The sequence below is a fragment of the Nuphar pumila genome, chromosome 4 (genome assembly GCF_984573655.1).
Source record: "Nuphar pumila chromosome 4, dmNupPumi1.hap1.1, whole genome shotgun sequence".
Lineage (NCBI taxonomy): Eukaryota > Viridiplantae > Streptophyta > Magnoliopsida > Nymphaeales > Nymphaeaceae > Nuphar > Nuphar pumila.
Genome location: NC_143252.1, coordinates 30144036 through 30158296, shown reverse-complemented (window position 1 = coordinate 30158296; position 14261 = coordinate 30144036). Strand labels below are relative to the sequence as shown.

Sequence of the window (14261 nt, the reverse complement as noted above, 5' to 3'; positions counted from 1 at the left end):
TATATTATATTATATATAAAATATAATGTATATTACATATAATATTATGTTGTATATAATGTATTATATTATAGTGTATATGATATATATAATGTACTATATATGTGTTATGTTATGTTATATATATATATATATATATATATATATATGCTGTGGCCAGCCCGGTTTGGGCCCAGCTTGGGTCCTGACCACATGCGGAGAGAGAGAGAGAGAGAGAGAGAGAGAGAGGTGGTGTTACAAAGAGCCTCGACCTCGAGGTCCTCCATTTAAATAGAAAAGAAAGCCGACGCTTTACAGGGCTCGTAGCACATAAGGAGCTACTACCAAAAAAAAAAAAAAAGACAAGCCGGGCCAAAGGTTGTCAGATATGGCTCGTCAAGGGGTGGATAAGTCATCTTTCTTAATGATTTGGCTTGGGTGGTCGTCCTGTCCCTCTCTTATGTACATGTTTGTGTGAAGATGGGTTGGAACAAAAACGCTTCCACTCCACAAGCCTCTGCAAAAAGTCCATCACCTGCAAAACCCAAACAGTTAAAACAAGTTAGAAAATATTCACAATTTTCTTAGGACAAGGGAATTATCTAAACCTATATCTAAATGGTTTCGACTTTCAAGTGAGTCCGCTCACCTCGGATGGCTCTTGAAGAGAATACGTTGCATTAGTTTTCTTGGGATTTTTTGACACCAGAATTCCAAAACCTTGCCCCTTCTCCCGTAGAACCTACGCCCATTTGGTAAAACAAACAGTTATTAACACATAAATCCAATGCTGTCGAACTCTGTTTTTGAACCCGCAAGCCCCGTGGAGTCGAACCTGAGATGAAGAGGTTAGCACCTTCTCCCTAGGCCCACTGTACCACTCGGGCAACCCGGGCGGGTGTACATAAGATGTTAAAAACAAACCCAGATTACTGTCAATTTTCAATTAAATTAGCAAAAATTTATTCGACTCGAATCGGATCATTTCGAGTCGATTCGATTCCATTTTAACAGCATTGCCTGAAACCGCATTAGAAACAAACTCATCACTAGTCCAGGGCGTATGGATTTGTGGTACCGTGAATGCATCTTCATCAGTGCGGTCATCTCCTATATACACAGGCAGCACATCACTACAATTTGCAAGTCCTATAATCAATAGAAATCAGTCAGTAATGTTATCAGCAAATAAAATTGGTCTTCTCATAATCAAATAGATTTGTTGGCCGGATTGAAAAATCGTACCAAGAGACTCTAACAAAAATTCAAGTGCCTTGCCCTTGTCCCATTTGATGATAGGTCGAATCTCTAACACCTGCATGGATGATCGTAAGGTGGAAGTGTCAGCAAATTAGATCTTACAAATCGCATGCATCGTCTGGTTCTCATTTATTTAAAAATGTTGGCTGCATTTTATTACCTTTCTTCCTTGGGTTAGCCTTAATTTGGGGTACCCCTTCAAAACACTTCTAACCTCTTCGGCCAATGCAGTCCAACTCTGCAGCTACGAAAGTCTCAATTAATTCAATCAATGAAACTAATATATATATATATATACATATATATATATATATATATATACATATATATGGTCTGTGCAAAACTCATTTGGTCCTAAACTGCGTGCTAAATGGGTTTTTCAGCTTCTCCGGTGCTTTTTACGCAGTTATGACCCTATAAATGTATCGAGCATGGTCGATTTACTAAGAATCCACACCTATATCATGTGTTTCCAATGAAAAAAAATGATGTTTGGAGCCTCAAAAATTTACAAAGATTTTAGACGGTTGATTTTTCAAACTTTATAAAAACCCACCCATGTGTTAGAATCAAACACTTTAAGAGCTGATCCCTATAAAATCAGGTACATAGATCACATCTATTCTGTCGAAATTTAAAAATGAAATGAAAAAGGCTCAAAAAAACATTTAGCACGTATAAGTTTAGCACCAAATGAGTTTAGTATGACCCATTACTATATATATATATATATGTGATCTGCATACAAATATGTGATCTGCATACTTGATTTGATACAAATCTATTCTTGGTTCTACCCATTCCAATATGCAGACATGTTTTTATAAGGTTCATAAAATCAATGACGTAAATTCTAGTAAATTTTTTAGGCTTGAGAAATAAAAAAAAAAAAAATCAAAAGTACAGAAGTTGAAATTAATTATACCTCTTCATCTACGCAACGAAAATGCACAGACGCACAAAACTTGTTGTTTTCTACTTTGGCCCCAGGAATGCACCTTGTCTTCTCCACTAGTGACTCATAAACCTTTCGAGGGTAAATTGAAAGAATATGAGGATTTGATTTCTTGGGGGGAAAGACCAACCAAGTAAACCGTACAAAAAGTCATGTCAATATATAAGCTTGGACAAATTTATACCTCATCAATCATCGGCAGAAATTCACTAGCAGGCTGGAAAAGCACAGCTTGATTGCTCTGAGAACAATGGAAAAGATCGAAATGGACAAAATTAGGTCGATTGTGAAAGGAAACTTTGGTCCACAAATTTATTGTTACATACCACCTTTTGGGTTCCTTCTCAAGGGCATTTTAGTACCACCTTTTGGGTTCCTTCTCAAGGGTTTTTTTTGGTGGTACCGGTGCCTGCTTTCCGTATACGAGTGTAGGATGGATATTAAAAAATACCACTAGTGGTTATTCTGAATATATATATATATATATATATATATATATATAAAGGCAAGCTGTGGTTAAGCAGACCACTACCAGTTATACAACTATATCATTGGGTTTTGAACCTGCAACGTTCCAACCCAAGGTGACATGCACTAGTTGCTCCAACCAGACAAACGGAGCCCACGTTGGTGGCGATTCTCAATATTACCTGATCCCAACCCCACCCCCTCCCTCCTCACCATGTTCTTTATTTAACTTTTTAAAGTTTTCTTTTCCTTCAAAATTAATGAAAAAGACAGATGGCATTAACTTTGGCACAATATCAAAACTGGCTGCAAACTAGAAAATGGCTACTTCAGTAGACCGAGAAAAAAAAAATAGGTTATGAAATAGCTTGTTCCAGTTATAGTTCATACTGCCTACTACTACTATTATCGAAAACCAATACACCTGCTCTCGCTTACTTGCCTGCTGGCTTGCTTAAATGGCTTTCCTTATTTAGCTTTCTTTTCTAGAATGCCTCTAAGGGCGAAGATTTTTGTGTTCGAACAGCAGATCAAACGCCTCTTTACTAATAAATGAGATAATGGGATGGACCTTTCGAAACATTTAACATTTTTTTGACACTTTAATTAGCCCTTTTTGTCTGCTGAAAAAATCAGGCTCTTTGTTCGAAAGCACTTGCCTAGTGGTTTTTATCATGGCGCCTGATTTTTTTTCACAAGAAACTTACATGGTGCCTGATTTATTCAGATGAGAAACTTAGAAAAGTGGTTTTAAACAAGGTGCCTTATTTTTTCAAGTGACAAAAGGGCAAAAACTGTAAAAAAACAATTAACCAGATTTTGTCGTTTTTTAATTTGTGCCCAAAAGCTAGTGCCATGTACGTCTTTATCTGTTGAAAAACTGAGAAGTTGGTCCACATGTTTATTATCTAATTTAAAAAGCCAACAAGGAAAAAGAACAGGACTCACCATCTTCCCTAGAGTTTTTGCACCATTCATTCTTAAGCATCTAGGGCTCTTGAGTGGCCCCTTGATGTCCATCCCATGGCTACCTGCATAGTAGAGCTCGGCTAATCTCACGAAGCTATACACCTAGAATAGTGTAGCATGATGATCAAAAGAACGAACTTAATAAAATGATATATATATATATATACTCATGGAATATCTGCCATACACCTTTGCAAGTGTATACATGACAATAAAGGATTGATATAATCACTCATAGCTATAATCCTTTTAACTTAACTTACCTTATCTAGACACCTCCCACTCACAATTGCTGTTGGAAAGTACCTTGCCACGTCCCTCACTGCTGCTCGCATCTGATCAGTTTACTATCAACTAGAGGATCAGAATCACATATAGAAGTTTAATATGAAATTGAGTTAGTGAGAAGTGTGTTTCCATTACCGCATCCGACATGAAAGCCAGGTCTGGGTCGTCGACTATCGGCGAAAGTGTGCCATCATAATCTAGAAATATAACGATTTGCTTGGCCCTTGAAGCCTCCATAATGTCTTCAAACATGTTCAGTGCAGATGGAAGGTGAAGCTGTTCAGATTAAATAGAGCCTTTTTAAGTAAAATCCTGTTGCATTTTCTGAAGGTACATTTAGCATATTAATATGTGGCTGATATCAATGAATTTGTGTCCCCATTTTTGGTGGACTTGACAAGTTCTCTAAGCCTCCATCTTTTTTACAGTTTCTATCATGGTGATCTCTTGCTTTAGTTACCACCATCAATTTAATTTTAGACATGAAAATAGCTAAGGTATAACTGCTACTAGTACTTGATATATATATATATATATATATATATATATATATATATATATATACCTGATCCAGTGGAAAGAGAAGGAAAGAAAAAGGAAAAGGTGAACCTGCCTGTTTGTATTCACATACAAGAGAAGAAACAGGTTTGGTGTTTGTTGGTGACAATGCTCTCATGGAATCAAGCCACATGTTCACTCTCCCACCAATGTCCAGCTTCTTCATGAGCAGTGGATTCTTTCTATGGTTAGTGATACAACCCATTGCAGAAGCTGCTGTGCTTGCACTAGATTGCAGGTCAGATGCACCAAGAAAATGGGAGCTGCAAATGTCCAGTGATACAGTACAAGTAATGCCTAAGGTTGATGCTGAAGATGAATCAGCTTTAACCACTAAATTCTGTTTGGCCATGTTGGTTTTTCGGGATATCCCTTGCTTGGAATTATTTTTTTAGTCTGCAAAAAAAATAAGATGGAGGACATATAAGGTAGGTAACAATGAAATATTGGAGAAGATTTTGAATAATGTTGAGAGACGGTGATATTCTAAGGATCATAAAAATTCCAAAGGAATTTTAGTGAATAGAGCTTATTGCAATTTTATTGGCAAAAGAAAACATATGCGATGTGTTGTATCTATTGGCATTTTATTGAAAACTATCAGCAGTATATTCAATTTTATCCTTCTTTTTTAACTATGTTTTCATTCTTGATCACTTTCGTGTCACAATTTTCTTCTTTTCAACTGAAGTCCCAAGACCATAAACTACAAAAAATTCATGGGAATGTCGCAATCTATAAGTTCCATTTATTTAATACTAGTCTCTGTGGATGTGAAAAAGACCATATAGATTTTTATCTGGATTTTTAATTTACTTGTTCTTCTCCCTTGCTACTTTGAAGTTGCATTAGGATCCAACGGTGATGGGGAAAATGAAAGGGAAATGGAACCAAGACCGTGGATTTGGTGGCTCCATTTGGGGGACAGGGGGAGAATGGGAAATTTGCTTTACGCCATCATTGCAAAAAGTTGCCAAAGTTCACCAGTAAAAGTCAAATAAGCACACAATTATTACAGTTACAAGAAAATTGCTCTCAGGAGGGAATAGTGAGCAGAAACGCAAAGCTAAGAAACTACCAGCTCATTAATTTCTACTTTCCACTGTCCACCAACTCTCCTTACTTCACATGTAGTCCTAATTAAGGGCATCAAATAGAGAAGTCAAGAGTTACAAGTCAAATATTTTATGCAGAAAGTACCTTTTAAGAGTCCAAAACAGCAGTCAAATAATAGAGGACTTTCCCTTCTTGGGTAACTTTCAGGGAACCATAAGAATCGATAGTCATCCATCAGAGCAACCAAGACGATTGCAAGAAAAAACATGAACATAAGAAACAAAAATGAAAAGGTTCCCTCAAATTGCAAGTAAGCCTATAATACTAAAATACAAGCATGGTTCAACCACACACTCATCCCAAACATCATATCCCCCCCACATCCCAACCCCCAAACCTCCTATGGTAAATTTCTTACCACTTGTAGGTTACAAATACTATCAGTTAATGGTCACCATCACAGCATTCCACCCTCTTTTAGAAGTTCAAGTTTCACCATGTGCAGATAGTGACTTCCAAATAAAGGGAAGCCATTCATGAAAAGTATCAACTTCTTGGAAAAATTCTATTTCGTCTTCCAGGAGATAGCATATGATGAGTCATGGACTATACTCACTCCTCATGGTAATGACTAATGATAGATTTCCATATCTTGACTGTGTTTACAAAAACGCTCCTTTTAATAGTAAAAATTTCTGATGCTCAGAGCAAATGAATGACAGAGAGAAAAGAGATATGGTGTAAGAAGGCAAGGATTTTGATGGTTAAGATGGGGTGCCTCAGCAGATTCAATTACTAATAGAATAGTCTCAATGAATCTGAAGATGTATTTTGGTTTTGTAAGACTGCAACTACAGAAGTATCCTATCCTTCTAGGCTTATTTAGTGAATAGACAGGGCTTAAACCCAATGAACACATGTGGCACTAGACACTTTAGTTTGGGTCTAAGCAAGGTCATTGCCCTACAATTAGGATGATGGGCTGGGTCTAACTTGTAGGCCCATTTGGGTACTAATTGATGGGGCTTGATCACACATACGAAGAAGAGCTCTAGACCATCAAATAACTACTTGCATTTCTTGCTATCTAAAGCTGCAACCACAGCTCTATCTTAATCACATCCCCTGGAAGTTGGGATTCCTCTGGCACAGTAGGGAACACCAAGTGTCAAAACTCCCATCTGCTCAGATGTGGTTGCATTTTCTATCACACTAAAAGAGCCAAGTTTCAAAAGCCTGTGCCGGTTTGGTACTTGGAATGGGAGTGCTCATTCACTCCAACAATAACAACCCCAAAAAGAAGGAGCAAAATAACATATAGCAGAGACTGAAGACTCAAAAATAAAAATCAGTGTGACCACAGAGTCGAGGCCCACAAGAAAAAACTGCTGAATAATTCTCTTCAATACCTTTAGTTACAGCTTCAAGTTTCTTGAAAACTCTTCTCTTCTCCAAATAAAGATGCAAATTCGGCACAAAATGAGAACTATCTTTACCCTCTCTTGCTGTCTTTGAATCGATGGGAGGCTCATAAAGCAGAGCCCATGAAACATCATACAAGCACACCAGAGAGTGAGAGAGAGAGAGAGAGAGATGGGTGGGTGAGTGAGTCAAAGCCACAGGGTCTTTGAGAGAGATTTATAACCAACGGATTAACGAGAGAGAGAGAGAGAGAGAGAGAGAGAGAGAGAGAGACTGTGTGTGGTCGATTTGTGGCTGCCCTCCGCACAGAAGTAAGAGGGGACCCACAGCCGAATCCAGAGGGCGAACACCTGCTTACCGCGTGCCATGGTGGGGCCCACAACGCGTGGGGAGAACGTCTGCTTCTGTATAGTAGAAGGGATGGCCCCCCCTCTGCCCCTCGCTTCTCTTGACTCCACGGTCCAGTGAGTGAGCCTGCAAATGGATCGGTTCCTGACCAGATTATGACCCTAAAGAAATTTGGACCAGAAAACCACTCAACTCTGGTTTTTGGTTATTGATTTGTCCCTTTGGTGGACTCGTTCAATTACATCCAACCTAGAGTTGGGAATTTTTGCTAGATCAAGATCTAGAGTAAATCTAATCTGAATCGACCACCACCACCACCACCACCAATCTTTGCTGTCTTTCTTTTGATTTATAGTTACAAGGCTCCTGTTTACCAAGTAGAGTCTCAAGGAATCTTCCCTTCTTTGTTGTCAATTACTTCTGAAAACGACTCAAGTCACTTTTAGATCCTCAATTATCTTTCTTGTTTCCTGATTCATTTTACTCGCTTTATGTCAATCTATCTTATCGACAAGTTTTCATGCCAATGTACCAATCGGGGCTTCGCTTGTCTGATAGGAGCAACTAGTGCACGTCACCTTGTATGGGGACGTCGCAAGTTCGAATCCCAATGGTACCATTCTATAACTGGTAGGGGTCTAACTAACCCCAGATTGCTTTTCAAAAAAAAAAAAAGTTTTCTTGCAATGTGCTCAAACTATTTTTAAATATTATGTATTTTTTTTCCTTTTAAGAGAACTCTTAAAGCTTTTCAAATGAAATTACTTTTAATATTATTCTTTTTTGTAACTACATACATCCATCTCAACATACACGTATCAGTGATATTCACCATTTTTCCTGATCACTTTTTAATTGCCCAACATGCAACACCATATGAAAATGTCAGTCTTATAGCAGTCATGTGCAAATGAAATCATTCTCTTAAATGGATTTGGATCTAGCAGGAAACATGGAAAGTGGGATTTCACATTATAACAATCCAGATTCTGAATTATATCCAAATGCACCTGGAACAGGCTCTACAAACACTAGAAGAGGTCAGGCCGTAGTCTGGATCGAGCTGGGGGTCTATAAATGACAGCTTTTGATCTGGACCCTCTGAGTCCGGACCTGGGCCCGGCCATTTATTTTATGGGAACCCAGCTGCTACTTCATGATCCCACAAACGGCTGAATTCTTACCCTGGTCATCCTGCTAAGCGTCGTTAGCCTCATCCACTATGTTGCCCACGTGGTGGGTTCCACATTTTAAATATACAATGGAGAAAAGTTAGAAACTCCACTTTGGCTGTACTTTTTTTTTTTCGACAAAGAAAGTTGGGGTTAGGCAGACCCCTACCAGTTATTCAACCATGCCATTGGGATTCGAACTTGCAACGTCCCAACACAAGGTGACGTGCACTAACTTGTCTTGCCAGACAAGCGGAGCCCCGTTGGTCCACTTTGGCTGTACTTGCTTAAAATATGTACAGCCATGCTGTCACAGTAAAAAAAATATAAAAAAGGAAACATATTAATAGGCTAACTTAAAAATTTATGTATCAACCCTTCAATGTTTATATGGTCATATCACTATATCAGGTCCAAGAATAAAGTCATTAAATATATGCAATGACCATCTAAGTTGGTTGTAAAGAAAAGTCTAGAAATTTCCACTTAGATAGTTTGCCTTTTATTTCTAAATTGCAGTGACAAAACAAAGTTTTTTCCTTCAAAAAAATTCTATTTTTCCTTTAAAAAAACATAACAATTTTTTTCTTGTTTATTGCTTGAAGAAACTGCACTTAGGACAGGAGACCTGGTCTTTAACTTGCTGTACTAACGGTCGATGTGCTTTTTTTTTTATAGGCAAGCTGGGGTTAGGCAGACCCCCAACCTGTTATACAACCATACCATTGGGATTCGAACTTGCAACGTCCCAACACAAGGTGACGTGCACTCTCTGCTCTTACCAGACAACCGGATCCCCCGATGGGTCTAACGGTCAATGTGTTGATAGCATAAAACTCTTCGAGCACCCCCGCAAAGTTTTTATTTTCCCTTTTTTTTTTTACATGGAGAAACCATTTTGTTTTCTTTCAAAAAAATACATGGAGAAACCACACTTGAGACTGAAAATCTAGCGTCCTAGACACCGTTTGGGTGGTGTAAAAAACCTTGTGGATGGTCCCTTGAATGACCAAATGAGTTTTTTCGAACAATCCAAAAAAAAAAAAAAAAAAAACTCCCATCACCAACTGTACATTGGCTGGTCTCCGGTCAGTAAAACCCTTGAAGCTTGGACCACCAGAGAGTGCACCCAACTTCGACCTTGTGGCAAGGAACACCACCCGTGGGTTTCAAACTTGTGATGTCCCGTCAACTTGGTGACATTCACAAGTCACCATACCAGATGAGCCACCAAATAAGTTGGCATTAAAAAAACTTGAGAAATTTTTTACCTCTAAGCATATGACAAATTAATTACCTCTTTAGGTCATCCACATGAGCACATTGAACAGTTTTATATATGTGTAGCTGATTTGATAAGGAAGAAGCTAAGCTGGGGAGACACCAGGTGACTGACAATCCTAGATTACAAACTCCAAGCAAATAGGGCTGCCCCCACAACCATCACTGAGGTGTGGAACAAACGTGTACCTTGAAAATCAGCTATAGCTAATTCAAGCCATTTGCCTCGGGTTAAATAAGGAATACACATTGTATATAAACAATTAAATTTGTATAATCACGCTTAGTTGTAAGAAAATATAATGCATATGAAGAGTTTTAACAAAATAGCAAGATTTTTCATAAAGAAATGTCTTAAATGCTTAATTAGTTTTATATGTAAAACTACTTATCTGCTAGCATTTAATAGAAAAGTGGTATTGATGTATGTTCTAAGTACATATAGTAATCACCATTCACCAATAATTGTCAAGAAACAGTGGAAAGAAGGGTTGGTTACTGCTAAATTAATGGTGAGCCACCACCTCAAAAACAGCAGCACATCTACCTACAGTGATTAACACTAAAAAATACAAAATTGCACCAACTTTAGCTTTAGCCGTTTGTTAACACTTTTGAGGACAAACCCGCCCCTAGATACATCCCTAAACCAGCAGCGGATTCAAAGACTCAAGAAAACCACCTTGGTTTATTCTTTTCTCTCTATAAAACCACCTCTCTCTCTCTCTCTCTCTCTCTCTCTCTCTCTCTTCAGTTGAATTGTAGTGCTATTGTGACGTTTAGTGACAGCCTATACAGCAAAGAGAAAAGAGAATATAGAAACTTTTGCATCATTTTGATGCAATGAATATGGCTTAACAACATCACTCTCACCTTCACTTGTTTCTATTGCCCCCTACCAAAAATTATGGATCTTGTTTCTGCTTATGGAAATAAAGTGAGGGTGAGGTACACCGGACCAAGCGCTAGAACCCATACCTCTCACTTTCCTATTGACCAAACCAGGTCAGATTGATTAGAAAGAAAATGGTCTGGTTCTGCACCCAAGAAAACAACCCCATGAATGATTGGAGTGAAAATGAAGCACATATGAGTTGGACTGGTCAGGCAAGCCTGACCCCATTCTCCTGCTCATTTTGTTTTGAAAGAAGCAACTTGCCCCTTGTGCAGAATCTCATTGCCACTTTGGTCATTGAGTTTACCCAATTAATGTCAAGTTCAATCATTGATCACTTGATTGAGACTTTCCATGGCTCAATCCAGTCAGAAGATGGTTGACTCCATAATAAGATCCGTAAATATTCTGTCTTAGTGGAGTCAAGTAGATTGGAGCAAGATGCCAAGTTGGTCGGTGTGTTGGTTATGTCCCTAGGGTCACTCTAGGGTTTGAATGTGTGTTTGAAGTCCAATCAATTCAATGACAGGCAAAATTGATAGGAAATGCATATGGGGAGGCGTTTGATGCCTCAAATCTCTGATCCGAGGGTGTGAATCCCATGCCAGATGCTCAATCTTAGGCCTCATAAATATAAAATTCCAAGTATAAATCAAAGTATTTGATATTATACAATTTACGGCCGAGTGGTAGCGGTATTGGGAAAAAGGTGCTGATCCCTTTGTCCCAGGTTCGACTTCCAACCGGTGTGCAGGTGTCTTTAATTGGTGGGCTCCATAAGGGTTTGACTGTCGGTGGCCTCACCCAAGGTTTACCTCACTAGAAGGTGGGCCCATTAAGTGACCCAGTTCTCAGCCAGGGTTCCTCGTCGTAGAAAAAAATTCAGATCTGAGATACTCAAAAGACAATCAAACACTCCCATAATGGCTCAATCAGGACCCACTCTGACCATCTCACAAACTTGACTCGAGCTAATAATTTTCAAGTTTTTCTAATTTGTGATGAAGTAAACCAAGCCAACATCAAGGTCACGTTTGGATGGAACTTGTACCGACCAAAATGTCTGTCACAACCAACTTGTAGCCTTCATCTGCCCTTTGATCATAGACTATTTGTGCAAAACCTTACACCTTGGATATATGTCATTCTGTGAAAAATCTTTTATAATATTCTTCAAATTTTCACTTATTGAGTGCTTGTGGCCGGATATCCATTCACAGATGTGCATGTGCAAATGCTGCACACACACGCAGGTCATCATGGTCAAATGACCAAGGCAAGGTGATTGGCTGGAGTGAAAACATTTACCATCCACTTAAGCATTACCTACTTTTTCATAAACTTCTTGGGACAAATTCTTTGATATTGGCATGGCTATTGAAGTAGTTTTCATCTTTTTTGGTTAATTTGATCCACAGTGCTTGCAAAATGACAAGCATTTTTGTGAGTTTTAGCAGTATTATGCTTTACTTCTGAATCAAGGGAATGCATATCAATATTCCATCATGTGCTTGTTCCCATTTTATTCGACTTTGCTGTTGTTTTCTGTTTAGACTTTTATTTTCAGAGAATCCTCTATATACCTACGTTTTCCTATCATTTCAGGAATTTTTCAATGCAACAGTTCCACAGTCTGCTCAGGCTACATTTTCATACATATTTGCTGTACACAAACACCAACAAGTATTCTAGTTGCTGAAGAGTTTCTTTTTTAATAAAATTTTGAAGCCAGTTAACCAAAAAAAAAATGAAAAAAAAACTTTTTCTGCTAGCGACTAACAAGATTACTTCAGTGGATTCAGATCAATCATCTCATACGGTTTTGCATACAGATCAAGGAAGGGATTACAATCACAACTCTGCTCACATGTTCTCTCAATCATGGCAAGTCCATCTTTGCTCAACGCAAGTTTATTTCTGCTCAAAGAAAGCTCTCTCAAGACAAGACAAAATTCCACACAGGTAAGGACGACTTGTTTATGGCAAGGAACCCAGCTCTACAGCTCTCATCCTGCCAGCATGGCTAAAGATGACCAAGCTCCCACATTGGAAAGGATTTTGATCTTGGAAAGGCCAGCCCTCATCCTGCCAGCAGGGCTAAGGATAAGCTTGTTATGGCAAGCTGTCTCGATGGAAAGGCCAGCCCTCATTATAACATCAAAGCCAAGGATGAGCTTGATATGGCAAGCTCCCACGTTGGAAAGACTCTCAATGAAAGCTTTCAAGGCAAGAATGAATCTCATGAGATTCTTACCATTGAAAGAGATAAAGTCAAAATTGTTTCTCAAGGTAACAATGAAACAAGAAAAGCAACTAGTGCCAACGTTGCCAAAAAGGCAAAATCAGAACTCTTGGATAATAGCAAGGCTCATCATGAAGACTTACTGGTATTTCACCATCCTCTTTGACCCATGGATGATCTGCAGTCAAGTGGGAAAGTGAAACTTTCAATAACTGGAAGATAATTGTATATGGCAGTTATAGGCGGCACCATAATCAAAATAAAAATCTGCAACCAGTATGAAACTCATCATGCTTAGAAGAAAATAAGCAACCTAACCTATGGGGAGCACAGAACCCAGTAAAATTTTGGTGGCTTAAACAATCATCATCTACACTGACTTCTCTAGGAATGTAATGAAATTTAGGGAATTTGATGCTTACTTAGAACCTGGAATGCAGTAAGCCTCTTCTCAGTATCTGGACTTAACATCTTCTTCACAACATCTGTTGCTCCTGCTGAAATGGAAGACCAAGGATCGCCAGTGAAATCTATATGCCCTTGCAGAATAGCCTAAAAAATCCCTCTCCGTCTTTGTAAATCAAGAATTCCAAATGCCATCAAATATCCAATAATCAGAACACCTGATTCCAAAAGGGGAGGAAGAACAAAAAGAATTTCTAAGATTTTGTATAGCTTCTTAGATGGTGCTTTAAGTCACACAAAAGAAAGCGAATATACGTGATATTTAGGAAGATGTACAAGGAAGCTTGGTGGTGATCCATACCAGCCCATAAAGGAGGAACTCCACACAAGAGTATGTAAAGAATGACACCAACACTCCATATATCAGCTTTTGGTTCATAGTTTCTCTTCAACACTTCAGGTGCAACATAATATGTGTTGTGAAAAATCAGCTTTCTCACAAGTGAAAATCAATGGAAGCAATAATATATATATATATATATATATATATATATATATATATATATATATATATATATATATATATATAGCAACAGAAAATTAAAGAAGCACACAAAGATTTACGTGGTTCCCTCAAACTGAGGTACGTCCATGGCTATTGATAAAATAGTCCCTTCCACTATCTTCAAACAAAGTTTACAAAGTAGCGAAAAGGCATAAGCCTTACAAACATATAAAGGTGTAACAAAAAGTAACAAGAGAAAAGACCTCACCAAATGTTCTGAAGAACTAACCACACGAAGCAACCCAAAAGAAGTGGAGAAGCGCTTCTTGCTAGGAAAACCACATGCACTGCTCTACAGCAGAAAAAACCACGCACACTGCCAAGAGACTATTGTTTTTCAGCAAATACAGAAAATAGTCCTTGAGACAATCAAAGGACGTGCTTTGGGAATCCTCTGA

General features: G+C 38.4%; 1 protein-coding gene across 1 annotated transcript; it reads right to left on the bottom strand.

Moving 5' to 3' along the window:
* Positions 1–238: 238 nt before the first annotated feature.
* LOC149839798 (putative trehalose-phosphate phosphatase H) lies at positions 239–4829 on the bottom strand. Its single transcript, XM_090004928.1, has 11 exons — positions 4551–4829; positions 4055–4195; positions 3895–3966; positions 3611–3733; positions 2379–2435; positions 2165–2266; positions 1400–1477; positions 1225–1294; positions 1058–1128; positions 629–721; positions 239–514 (listed from the first exon to the last, which is right to left on the bottom strand). Exons 1-11 carry the CDS (start codon positions 4827–4829, stop codon positions 401–403), a joined length of 1200 nt encoding a protein of 399 aa, XP_089861054.1. The 3' UTR covers positions 239–400.
* Between the last annotated feature and the right edge of the window lie 9432 nt (positions 4830–14261).